This window comes from Sitophilus oryzae, unplaced genomic scaffold, assembly GCF_002938485.1.
Source record: "Sitophilus oryzae breed Bouriz unplaced genomic scaffold, Soryzae_2.0 scaffold_1062_pilon_pilon, whole genome shotgun sequence".
Taxonomy (NCBI): Eukaryota; Metazoa; Arthropoda; class Insecta; order Coleoptera; family Curculionidae; genus Sitophilus; species Sitophilus oryzae.
Window position 1 is genome coordinate 2,281,011 of NW_022145685.1, and position 13,415 is coordinate 2,294,425.

At 33.3% G+C, this 13,415-nt stretch overlaps 1 protein-coding gene across 1 annotated transcript in view; it reads left to right on the top strand.

Annotated features, from left to right (window-relative positions):
• Positions 1-206: 206 nt before the first annotated feature.
• Positions 207-13,415, top strand: part of LOC115878496 (otoferlin) — a 61,251-nt gene continuing 48,042 nt past the window's right edge. The window contains exons 1-8 of the mRNA XM_030895034.1: positions 207-359; positions 419-566; positions 629-782; positions 5,994-6,174; positions 8,530-8,713; positions 11,477-11,821; positions 12,543-12,688; positions 12,738-12,944. Coding sequence (XP_030750894.1) covers positions 207-359; positions 419-566; positions 629-782; positions 5,994-6,174; positions 8,530-8,713; positions 11,477-11,821; positions 12,543-12,688; positions 12,738-12,944 — 1,518 coding nt within the window. The remainder of the gene's footprint in view (positions 360-418; positions 567-628; positions 783-5,993; positions 6,175-8,529; positions 8,714-11,476; positions 11,822-12,542; positions 12,689-12,737; positions 12,945-13,415) is intronic.

Genomic DNA, 13,415 nt, shown 5'->3' on the forward strand with positions numbered 1-13,415 from the left:
TTTTTTTCACATCAGTTTTTAGTAATTGACGTCTAGAAATTGACCTCGCCAAAATGATCCACGATTTTCATTCCTCAGCCGTCTTTGACGTGGTTTTCCATCATACGGTATAACCTAACTCGACAAAAGTAGACAAAGAAATACATTTGTCATTCATAAACAATCAAAACTTTTTGACAATAACATTGACGTTTCTTAACGTGAACATGACGGAAAAACATTTTATCGTAACAGTAACCGTTCTAGAGGGTAGACATTATATCTGGAAGGATATGAGTTCGGCAGTTATAGTAAACATCGACAACAAAAAGAAATGCACTGATATAGTCCGAGATACTGATTGTCCCTTTTACAATGAAGTAAAATTTATTCCATTACTTTAAATCATTACAAAACTAAGTATATTCCATATTTTTAGTACTTTGTGTTTGAGTTTTACACAACTGAAGAAAAGTTTATTGAAAAGTACCTTACAATCACAGTGATTCAACCTAAGTGTTTTTTTAGAAAACGGAAAATTCTTGGAAACATTAAATTGGATATTGCCACAATTTTAAAACAAAAAGGTTTGGTCTAATATATTTTAGTTTTTTATATTTATTTGTTCTTTTCTTTTTCTTTAACTTAGATTGTCAATTTTACCATAAATGGGCAGCCTTATGTTCGCCAAAATTGGAGGTTTATAGTGGACCAACTGGCTATTTGAAGTTGGATATTTGTGTTTTATCCAAAGGTCAATCTGCAAAGCTGCCTTTGGGCGTTGTTAATGATAATATAGAAGGGTAAGTTTATATCAGTTTGATTATCGAGACTATGTTTTTTTTTTCACAAATAACACTATTATACAGCGTATTCTAATAAGAGGTGTTGATAACGCAAGATTCAAATTTAGAATGCCACTTTAAAAATATAAGTAATTATTTATTAGAAAAAATGTAGTTTCATTATTTTTTTGTCTGGGCACGATAATATAGGCTGCGCATATAGGGTGGGTCAAAAAAGTTGACTATTTTTTTTACTTTATACTATGAAAAAAGGTTGGTAGCCACCTCAAAATATACTCTGCAAGTATGAGCTCTTAATTTTAATAGGAATTTAGAATTTAGAATGAGTGGGAGGAATTGTGTCCCCCTTTCTTGAGTTATAACTCATCATACAGTCCCAGAGCTTTGACAAGCCAGTATCTGGGACGGTTTTACAGAGGGTAGAGTTCTCCATCTCCAATATCAGTCGTATCAAAGTTCATGGCACGAATGGTTGTCGTCTCGGCGTACTCAGTGATGAGGTGTTCTGGTGTTTCCCCATTTTCCCCACAGAATCTGCATTCGCCGTTTCTTCTTAGTTTCAATCTACAAGGATCTACAATCTACAAGAATCTACAATCTACGAGGAGACCTCAATGTGTTAAAAGCCCTGTGACAATCCGAAGATTGTTCTTACTTAAATCCAGGAAGATCTCTAATTTTTCTTTGTCGTAAGCCCTCAGAAACTTCTTCAAGTGTCTTAGACCATTGCAAGATTTCCATTCTAGGTGGAATGTTCCAAGTTCTTGAATTCCGCTTTTAGTTGGTTACCACTTGGGAAGCAGAACAGTTCTGGTCCAGTTAGTGGGGAGTGCCCCCTCCTTTTCTAGCTAGATCATTTGCTTTTTCATTGTCTTCTCTCCCTTGGTGACAAGGCATCCAGAGTAGGAGGAATTTGGTTCCTGTGCCTATTATTAAAATGAAAAATTCATATCTCGGCATCTACCTCGGTATCTACTATTTCGAAAAAATATCTAGTCCCATATGTTTATACAAAATTAAATTCTCTACAGAAAGAGTCTCTTACAATTTTTTTGTAAACCTTACCGTTCGAATGTTATTAAAGGTTGAAGTTTGATTATTTTAGGGCAAATTTTAATGAATCATTGACTCTAAGTTAGAAAAAATTGGCGCCTTGAGGCACGTATAGCCGCCCATACTTAAATATGTTAATATCTCGAAAACTGCGACTTTGACTGATTTTGATGTTATTACAAATTTTGTTGGCAACGGCCCAGCTACGTCGAAACACCGGTTGCCATTAGAACACCGAAGTTAAGCGACGTAAGGCGATGCTAGTGGATGGACGGGTGACCGGTTCGAAACTTTGCATCGTGCTGTTGTCCAAAAAGGGAAAAGTGTAAAATCTATTGATACACACTGCTCATTCACGCCGGTTCAAGGCCGGATGAGATCGGATACTCGTGAGTAAGAGTTAATTTAGACACTTCCTAAGTCGGTAGGCCATTGACCATGATATGGCCGAGGACCGCGGTTCGGATTCCGCGTAAACAAGTAGGTCCCGTCCAGTTTAGCCATTGCAGCAGAAAGGAGACGTTAACTTGAACCTCACACAAATTTTGTTGCAAATATTATTCCTAATCTTAATTTGAAAAAACGCGTTTCGCTAGCTACTGTAATTTTGGAGTTACGATATTTTAAAATTTTTAACCCCCTCCCATACCCCCTTACCAACCCCCCAAGTAGTATTTTCACGACTTGCGACCACATGTTTACTAAACACAACGTTGGATTAGTTACAAAAAATAGTTAGCTCCCTACCTTGGGTATTAAAATACATTTAAACGTTTTTATAACGTTGTGCCGACGCACAGTGCTTCGAACATATGACTCTAGAGGACAAAAATCTAAAACTTCTTTTTTATTGTAAGCAATTTATTCAAACTAGGTTTATTTGACACAAATGATGAGTACTCTCATTGTACTAAATGATGATGTTCTTAGTCCCACGTTTGAATGAAAAAAAAAATCTTATAAATAATAATAATGTTGGAACTGTGTTCCATCTAAGCAAATAATAAGTTATAGTATGAAAACGGTGTAAGTATTAAATAAATTCCTGTGATAAAAAAAAATTGAAATAACATTAGAACATGATTCCTACAATATAAGCCTAATATAAGATAAAAATGTTTTTCTTTAATGAAAAAGAAACATTAATGTTATATTTAATTAAAAAAAAACTTAAGATACTATAAATTTACTTTAGGACAAACTCTGATTCATTTAGTAACTACTCTGATTCAGGAGAATCACTGCTGACAGAATCTTCCAAATTTATAGTATCCAAATCACAGGTAGATGAACTATCCTCACATATAAGATATTTCTGTACATCATTTTCTAATATGTTACTTTTTCGCGTTGTTACTGTTCATTTTGTCGGTATGAGGGGTTCGGATGTCAATAGTTACCTCTTTAATAGACCATATTCATATATTATTCTTTCCTTTTCTTGGGCATGAGATTTTATAATAAATTGAAAGATGGACACTTTTTTATGCGACGATTCGCTCCAACATAGTGGACTTTTTCAGGCACAAGTGGTGTCTCATTTGACTGGAAGGTTCATCAATATCTAATAAGAACATATTTTTTGAAATACAAATAATTTTGAGTTCTTGTCCTTATGATCAAGCCAAGTATTAGCCAGATCAGCATTGCTTATCAATTTTACTCCATCTGAAAAGTATTATAAAAAAATAAAGTTCGTCGCAAGCAGACGGCAGGTGAACTATACAAAAATTAAAAGTGTATGAATATGGCAACAAAAATATTCAATAAATACGATATGTTTTGATATGTTTTTTTAAATGCCTTTTTGAAGTTTGAAAACGTAAAATTTTTATTCCCATTTAAGAATCATCTTAAAAAATAAATAAAAACTAAACAATCACGAATCATTAGAGAAATAAATTTAAAGTACATACATACCTTGTTTAACAATATCCATAGTGGCTTTCATTTAAGTACATACCCGTTTAACTCCATAATATACAAAACTACTATGAATGTTATTCTTTTCACTGATGAGATAATGATCGCAAAATTTATTTTTAGTGAAAATATTTGCTAACAAAAACGCTGTTTATGAAAAATAATATACAGGATGGTTGAACATTGCTATAAGTATAAAATTATATATTCAGATATTAGTAAATTTTAACTTATTTTTGATTTTTGTCCATGGGACGAAGCACTGTGCGACGTTGGACTAGTACTACAGCAAAGTAGAAGCTTCTGCGACGTCGAATAAACGTTGTCTTGTAACCTTTTTTGCTTAAGTGATCTTTAGGTAATTCGGACAACGTAGTTACAACGTTGGACAATATAGAGTTTTTCGACGTCAGTTCCAGGACCTATTCCAACGTTATCCAAACGTCGTCTGTTTTACTAATTCCAACGTTGTTTAGATTTCCTTATTCTTACGGTGGTAGGACGTCGAGTCACTAAAACTACCTTTTTGCAACTGTATTGAACCATAACCTTAAATCTTAAATTTTCACTTAATTGTTCTGTTCAGTCAGACAGTTCAGTGCTGTTTTTGTTTTTATAAAAAAAACTTAATTAAAATGGGACATAAGAAAGGTACATATAAAACTAAATTTAAATATACATCGACATATATTACCGACACTTCCTCGTTTATTTAGATTATAGAGGGCGGCACAAGCTAGACTCTAGAATGACTAAATTAGGCAATCTTGCGACTAGTATACTACCTGTTAAGGCCGAACTGCGACTTTATTAGTCCAGTATGCGACTACTCGAACTACTCCATCTTAATCTCCAAAACAACAAAGTTAAAGCCGCCATGTTGTTAAATAAGAAAATGTTTCGTTCTTAAAATAGCAATTCCTGCTTTTTGAATACATTAACTTGAAATATTTGACCCTAAAAAATACGCGGAAACAATTTTTTCGAATGCGAATAAATTATTCTCATTTTACTAAAAAAAAAATTCAAGAAAATTTTTAAAACTTCTTTAATTTCAAGGCCCATTAGTATTTTTTAAAGTAGAAACAATACATTTATCAATAAAGTTGTTTGCGTTTAACTTTTTACCTTGGGTAACGAGTTACAGAGTCGGTTAAAGTGTTTCAATAATTATGATCTTCAAACATCCTCCACACTTAAATACTTTTGTTTTGTTTTCCTTCACTGCCATCTGACATATGTCTCTAACTAAATTATAAATATAATATTTTTACTATAATTATCCCAATTTAGGATAAAACGCGACTTAGACGCCATATTAGTTTTGTATTTCTGTGAATTAGGATTTTAAACAACGTTGCAGTTTGTACTAAATTAGGCTTCTAGCCAACGTCGGTATCCAACGTCGTTTCGACCCAAAAATTATTCTCCAAACTAGTGCAGACTAGGGTTGGCACGAGGTTGTGCCGACGTTGCGCCCCAACGTTTGGTCGCGTGACCCAACGTTGTCCCGACGTCCAAATGCTGCTTGGGCCCCCACCCCCACCAAAAACTAATGGCCAGATTCTCGGATGCCACAGTTATAACCCAAGTAACTCATTTTGAGTGAAATTAAAAAAACTTTTTTTTGCTGATCTTAATAGCCTACCATACCTATTGGCGTGGTCGGCTAAAAATGCAATCATTTTTTTCTCAATGTACCCAAATATGCTTAGGACTAAAAAAAATTGTTTAAAACACTTCTTTGTTCATAGAAACTCAAATTTTTACAAAATTTTCCCGAAACTCATAAAATAAACTGGAATTGTTCGAATTATTAATCAAAAACTGTTAATGTTAAATTAACAGTTATTGTGTATTGAAGTTTGACGATGAATATCTTTTAAACGGTTAATTTAACCGACTAATCATAAGATACCACATTTGTAGAGCAGTGAATTTCCTATAAAACCGTGAGTGTACCATAACGATTTTTTGTTAACGAGTTATAAAATTCATAAGAAAAAAGAAATCTGCCTTTAAATAATCAAATTTCAACCTATAATAACTTTCGAACGGCGAGGTTTACGAAAAAATTGTAAGAGCCCTTTTTTGTAGAGAAGTCAATTTTCTATAAACATATGAGACGAGATATTTTTTCGCAATAGTAGATACCGAGATATGAATTTTTCTTTGTAACAAAAAGATTTTGCGCATTCACCATTTTGTCAATAAAATGTGTATTTATTTTAGTAATTTATTAACAATGGTGAGTTTTCTTAGCGAGAAACAACAGGCTCAGTATATATTTGAAATATATAACATTAAGAACCTTCAGAAAAAATCCAACGAGTTCATATACGATAAATCAGGTAGTGCCCAATCGGACTACCATCCGTCAACATTTGTGGAAATCACATTTGCTGGATCTAGCGTAAGTATATACCTTCTAAAATCTTTACTCTTTATTAATATATTTAAAAGAATATCTTATACTCTGCCATTTCTCTACTTTATACCGGGTGTGTCTCAAAAGCGAATTTTCCGTATAACTTTTTTTATTTCCTTCCCATATAACACAACACAATCCTATAGATATCTTGAGGATATCCACCAAGGATATAGTAAATATCTTAGGGATATCCAAAAACCAGAGGAGGATATTTATAGGATATCCAGATGGGACAAAAAAAGTCATCTTCAAGACATCCCTAGGCAGGCCTTTTACGATTATTTGGGATATTTATAGGATAATACAAGGATGATGTTGGGAGCATTATAGAATATTTTCAGGACATTATATGAGGACTGTTATTTGACAATACTTACTTCATCCTTAGTTTATAGTAAAAACGTTCGCGATTTAGTTTTATTTGGCCACATTTTGGCGTTATTCATTGGATATTTTTATTAACAGCTCTAAAATATACCTACATATTATGTCAATGAATTTTGCGTCAAAATTTAGAAGTTTATTTGTATGAGTTAAGAGCTTTGAAAACTACGATCGATGACATTTCCCATATAATTTTACATACAAAATAACAGCGATCTTCATTTCCAAGCCACCTCTGACGCCGTTTTTTTCGATCGTATGGTATTATACCAGATCATACTACCCTTGATACTACACTTTATGGAGTCTAGCAGTTTATGTCTAGCAGCAACAGTTTACATCAAAGTTAGCACACAGGATACAGGTATAATTTCTAACAACACACATTCCAGAAACTCACAATTTAAACACAAAAATAGGATATCTGTTTGAATAGATCAAACACGAAAATGGGTTTAAGGATAAAGAACAAGCGCTTTTCAACAAATTTTCACCTATAATTTTGTCACAAATTTTTCATTGTGAGAGCCTCAGTTGGTCGTCGTTTTTCGACATTAGTTGAGGTTAAGATAGAATTTCTGCTAGAACAAGGCTAGAACCTAGAACTATGAGTATAAGAAAAAACTAAGTCAAACTCAACCAGTTTTGTAAGTTTCAGTTATTTTAAAGCCCATTCAATATCGACAAACGACCGAATTCACCTCGAATTTCACTAAATCAAAGAACTAAATAATACACGATGCAAAAACAAACAACTGTCGAGATGAATTATTGTGGGAAATTTTTTGCGCGGGCGTTTTAAATTCTCTATATTACTGGGAGTGACCAAGCTCATAAATATCCAGATTATCCAGAAGATACCAACAGGATATTTTGTTGCCTTGACGTAATATATATCTATCTGTATGGTTTATTGCATTTTATGTAATATAAAAAGTAGTACATTATTTATTTTTCCTAAATATCTAGACGATATTGTTAGGATATTTTATTATCATGAGCATGTTTGGATATCTCAGCTGGATGTACATTAGATATACGACAGAGATATCCATAGGATATTCTATTCTGAGACATCTACAGGATTTCAGGATGTCTGGAGGATATCCTATAGATGACTTTATAAGATGATCTTATAATGGGACATTCCGACATTCTATGAATATCCTGCGGATATTGTGTGTTATATGGGTTTTCAGATAAAAAATCGAAATTTGGTGTATGACATAAATTAGGATTGATTTACGTATTCAGTTGTTTTCGGTTACTTCCTATTTCACCGGAAATGACTACAACTTTTGATATAGCAGCCTCTGTATTTTGTTACTTTTATGCAATACAATAACATCATAAGTATGTCAACTTTTGACATTTTCGAATATGGTTTATTTGAAATTGAAACATGCGATTCATAACGACAATTTGATTCTAAATGTTTGTGGTACCAAATTATTCGTAAAAAAAATTATTTTTCTAAATATGCTTATGAGCCACCCTCGCCTCGTTCCATTTGAAAAATTGACCCATGATTAAAAATACGATTTGGGCATATTTTAACCGACCAGGTCAAGACACTAAAAATACATATACATACAACATATTAGATAATCAAATATATTTTTCCAAGGCTCCTTGATTAAAAATTAGTGTTTTTAACACAGCCATCGCACTGTAAAAAATGTCAAAAATTGACATATGCTATGTCATTATATTCAGAGAGTCATTTTCTATCGAATAAAGTAAAAAAATATACCGAGGTTGCCATTTAAAAATCAAAAGTTGTAGTTATTTCCGGTGAAACAAGAAGTGATCGAAACGAATTGAATACCTCAATCAATCTTAATTTATGTCATATATTAACATAACAAATCTCCTTTTTTTATTTGAAAAAATAAAAAAAGTTATAGAGGTGAGCCACTTTTGAGACGCATCATGTATATTCTACTAATTCAGGTAAAAACACGGATACAAAAGAATAATAGCAATCCAGTCTTCAACGAGAGACTAGTCTTAACAGATATGTTTCCACCCTTGTGTCAAAGATTTAGAATAGACATTCGAAATGATGACTTTAAGAAATCGATACATTCAACACATTTCCTCAATTTGGACAATATATCTAGTGATACTGTTGAAGGTAAGTTATTAGAAAATTTTAGATTACGATATTCATCTTATAATACTGATTATACAAACTTCATTGTCTTAAATGTGTACTATGATACAATGCAACGAACATGGTGTATTAATATACAGGGTGAGTCTTAAATAAGAGCAAATATTTTTAGGGGTAGTATATTTTGACCCCAAAGATACGATGAGGGTTTTTATCGCGACAAAAATTTTTGGAAAATTTTAAATTTTTTGAAAAATTTTTGGGAATTTTTTTTAGTTTTTAGTTAAAAAATATACTTTTTTTGATAATATAGCAACATAGGTGGTATACATTAAATTTACAAGAAAGAAAACCCAGAAAAGATCCAGGGGTTCTCAAAATTTAAGAAAAAATCATTTTTTTCTCGGAAAAATTCAAAGTGTATAATAACTCTGTTATCTTGGACTTATTTGAAAAATGGTAAAGAGAAATATGTTTCTTTTATCGAGATCTACCAGCCCTGAAAATATTTGCACTTAGTTAAGACTCACCCTGAATAAAGAAAACATTAAACAGGAAAACTCAAAATCGTACGTCTAACAGTGTTTCCACCCTTGTGTTGTTCTACCCATCTAAATGTTTATATTTTAATAAATAAAGTAATAAATAAATTAATAATTTGTATGAGGAGAGTTTTTATATTATTATTTCTGTTTTATTAAAGTTCAAAACAGCATAGTTGGATTCTTTGGAATAGTGATCAAGGTTTTCTCTGTCATGCTCTTTTACTTGTGAATTCCTGGCAGAGTACGACACTCCTTTCATTTCATTTAATAAAATAAGTAGGTCTATTTACAAGTTTAGCGTTTGATTTACATAATATATTCTTCTCAAATTCCCCTAATATTGCTTCTGTCGAGTGCATCCGAGATAATCCCAATAAAAAAATATTTTTAGCACAACGTAGGTTCCTTTACAGGGTTGCGTCTAGTCTCCGCTTCTGTTTAACCTGTACTCGGAGACTATATTTAGAGAAGCACTGGATCGAATCCAGGGTGGAATCAAGTTTAATGGTTTGGTTTGGTTCCCAATAAAAATCCCACTAAACAATATCAGATATGCCGATGATACGGTTATAATAGCCAACGATATACAAGAACTGCAAAGCATTATAGATTCCGTAGTCCACTATAGTGAGATGTTTGGACCGCATCTCAATGTCTCCAAGACCAAATTATTGGTCTTTTCTAAGACTCCAATAAATGCACACCTGAGTGTCAAGGGACAAACAATCGAAACAAGTGACCTCAATAAAGTATTTAGGAGCTAACATCAATAGTCTGTGCGACTCGAAAAGAGAAATATTTTCAGGAATTGAGCAAGCGAGAAAAATCTTAGTAGGAATGAAGATGCTACGTCTTCTCTGTGTTACTCTATGGATGTGAGAGCTGGACACTGGATTCACAGACCGAAAAGAGAATAGAAGCCTTCGAAATGTATGTGTATAGACGGATGCTGCGAATCTCAAGGGTACAAAGTATCACCAACGATGAAGTACTCCAGCACATGCAGAAACAAAAAGAGATACTGAACACCATCTCTTCTTCTTAAAGTGCCTTCTCCATTCAGTGAAGATCGGCAACAACCATGGCAAATTCCTCTCTATTTTTCGCTCTTCTCAGTAAAGTATGTGAGTCCAGGCCTGTCCAATCTCTGATGTTCTTCAGCCAGGAGCATTGCCGTCGTCCGGGTCCGCGCTTTCCCTCAATTTTACCCTCGATGATGAGCTGAAGGAATTCATACTTGCTATGTCTCATGATATGGCCCAAATAGGCTGCTTTCCTCTTTTTTATTATGTCGAGGAGTTCTCTTTAGAACTCGTTCATTCGAGACACGGTCAGTCCATGGTATTCTCAGCATTCTGCGATATACCCACATCTCAAATGCTTCCAACTTATTCATTGCGCTTACTTTAAGTATCCACGACTCAGCCCCGTAGAGAAGTGTGGAAAGTACGTAGCACTTGACGAAGTTGTCTTTTATATGGATGTTGAGACGTTTATCGCACAGTAGGTTCCGCAATTTTAGGAAGTTTGATCTAGCCATCTCAATTCGAGCTATGATCTCAATGTCTGGGTTTAGGTCTTTACTAATCCAACTGCCAAAATATCTAAACTATGAGACTCTTGCTATTGGTGTCCCACCTACGACTACCTCCGTTGCCTGTCTTGCATGAACACCATCAAGGAAAGAAAAATGCAATACCTGGGTCATGTGATGAGAGATGGTAGATACGAAATACTGCGCCTCATAATAGAGGGCAAAGTGCAAGGGAAAAGATCAGTAGGAAGACGCCTGAACTCATGGCTAGAATGTAGAATGTTTAGGAGGGAAGTTAATCACCGCGACCTTATAGATCTATTGTGTGTTCCCTTTCTTGAGTTATAACGAGTTATAACTTATCATACAGTCTCGGGGCTTTAACAAAAGTCAGTATCTGACACGGCTAACTCATGTCTAAAGGATTTAAGAAGATGGTTTGAACGCTCGTCTGCGGAAATCTTCCGGGCTGCAGTTTTCAGAGTTACAATTGCCATTTGGATCTCCAATCTTCGGCAGGAGAGGGCGCGATAAGAAGAAGAAGAAGATTCCTTTATATTATTTAAAATTGGCACACAAAATATTACCTCTTCAACTTTGTTGAACGACCCTGGGTTATTATACTACAGGGTGGTCCAAACCATTAGTATCCGTCATTCTAGAATACATAAAGTATACATTTAACTGGCTTATACAATATTTTAGGCTTTCTTCCCACTTTTGGACCAGCCTATATCCATACCTACTTTCGAGGAACTCCTGAAGGTTACGCAGGTTCAATACTGCTTTTCGTAAAGACAATATTATTGGACCCTGATATGGACACCAACTTAAACGATAAAAGTCATCTGATTGTCGATTTGCCTTTGTCTAGAGAGAATCAAGTGTTTTCTTTCGAAGATACTTTACTTGTCGGTGCGATTTTTGAAACAAATTGCATTCCAAAGAAGTACCAAAACAAATATTTATCGTTTCGATTGACATTTGGCCATGTTCAATGTGACCTTAGCAGTACTGATCGTGAAGATACATGCGCAAATATATCTATAGGTAAATATTATTTTTAACTTTTAATGTTTGTAGATGAATGAGTTGAATAATAATAATAATAAGCTTTGCATAGTACAATACATACATATAGTTCATATCAAGTAAACTTTTAGTCACGTGATTAAGCCTGACCAGCACAGCGTTGCCTACTTTTACATATTTTCTTTTAATGAGAATATTTGAGGAAACAAAAATAAATTAATTATAAATATATAAACAGTTATTATTCGCATCAAGAAAATTCACCTTCGTAACAGCACTTAAGGGACATAAAGGGCCTTTACTACCGCTTTCCCGTTCAAAATATTCTAATAAAGTTGCAATGAGTTTTTTACGGCTATTGAGCTAACTAAAAGACGTTCTAAGAAGAACAATGTTCGACAGCAATATCTGCTAGTAAAAATTTTAAGCTTAAAGTATCACAACTCAATTCATTTAAACCAAAAACTCGTAATACCAAATTAATATGTTAAAACTAATAACAATGTCAGGAAATAAATATATAAATGTGGCAACTTGACATTTTTTACAGCAGAGCTACCACCTGAATCCCCAGCGAGAAATTTAAATTCCAGTTAGTCAGCCCGGAGCCGAATATATCCATGGTTGGCAACAATGAATTTAAAAATCGCGCCCTCGATTACCTAACTAAAAGTTTAATTGGTATCGCTTATAAGTATATGTGATATAGGAGGATACTACATTTTTGTTGACATTTTAGGTAAAAAACCTTGGATATCTGGAAAAAACCTGTACAATATTGTTTACGACGACAAGAAGCCTTTCTTAAAATTAAGATCTTCACGACCAGGACTGACAAAACGAATGTTTCACTCAAACATGCTTGAAAAAATATCAAATCAGCTGGTAAACTCTATTGATTTGTTAATAAATTTTACTTAAAGTAATGTTTTAGAACACCAAATTAAAAATAATTGAAAAGCTATTTTTGAAAAATCCAAAAAATAATCGGGAAAGAATCACTACTCTCTTACACGAAGCTATGGATGTTTTAGTTGCATCTACAAATAAATATCTTGAAATTGTGTCGAATAATTACAACACTCATTATTACCCTACGATTTTGGACAAAGAACGATTAACTATGTGCATCAGAATAATGGTATTTATCTAAAAGTAATGAATGTTAACATTTAATTACTCCAAAAAAATCCTATATTGGTGTTTCGCCACTGCAAAAAATTCTACAAAATAAAATAGTTATTTTATGTAAACACTTCTGCGCTCGCTTACGGAATCTACTTGTCAGAAGTTAGGTTTAAAGATATATAAATTTGCCTAAGGAACAAAAAAATGTTTAAAATATTTAAATTCAACTATTCGAGAACACTTTACTTTTTTAAAACAGATACGTCTACAAAAACAGTTCTTGTAGATCTGTTTTAAAAAACTAAAGTGTTCTCAAATAGTTGAATTTAAATAGTTTTTTTCGTTATTCTTTGTATTTTTTTGCTTCCAACGACGGAAAGAGATAAACTTTCCGAAATGTTAAGCATTTTTTGTTCGTTAGGCAAATTTGTATATCTTTAAACCTAACTTCTGATAAGTAGATTCCGTTTGGAATTAACGCAGA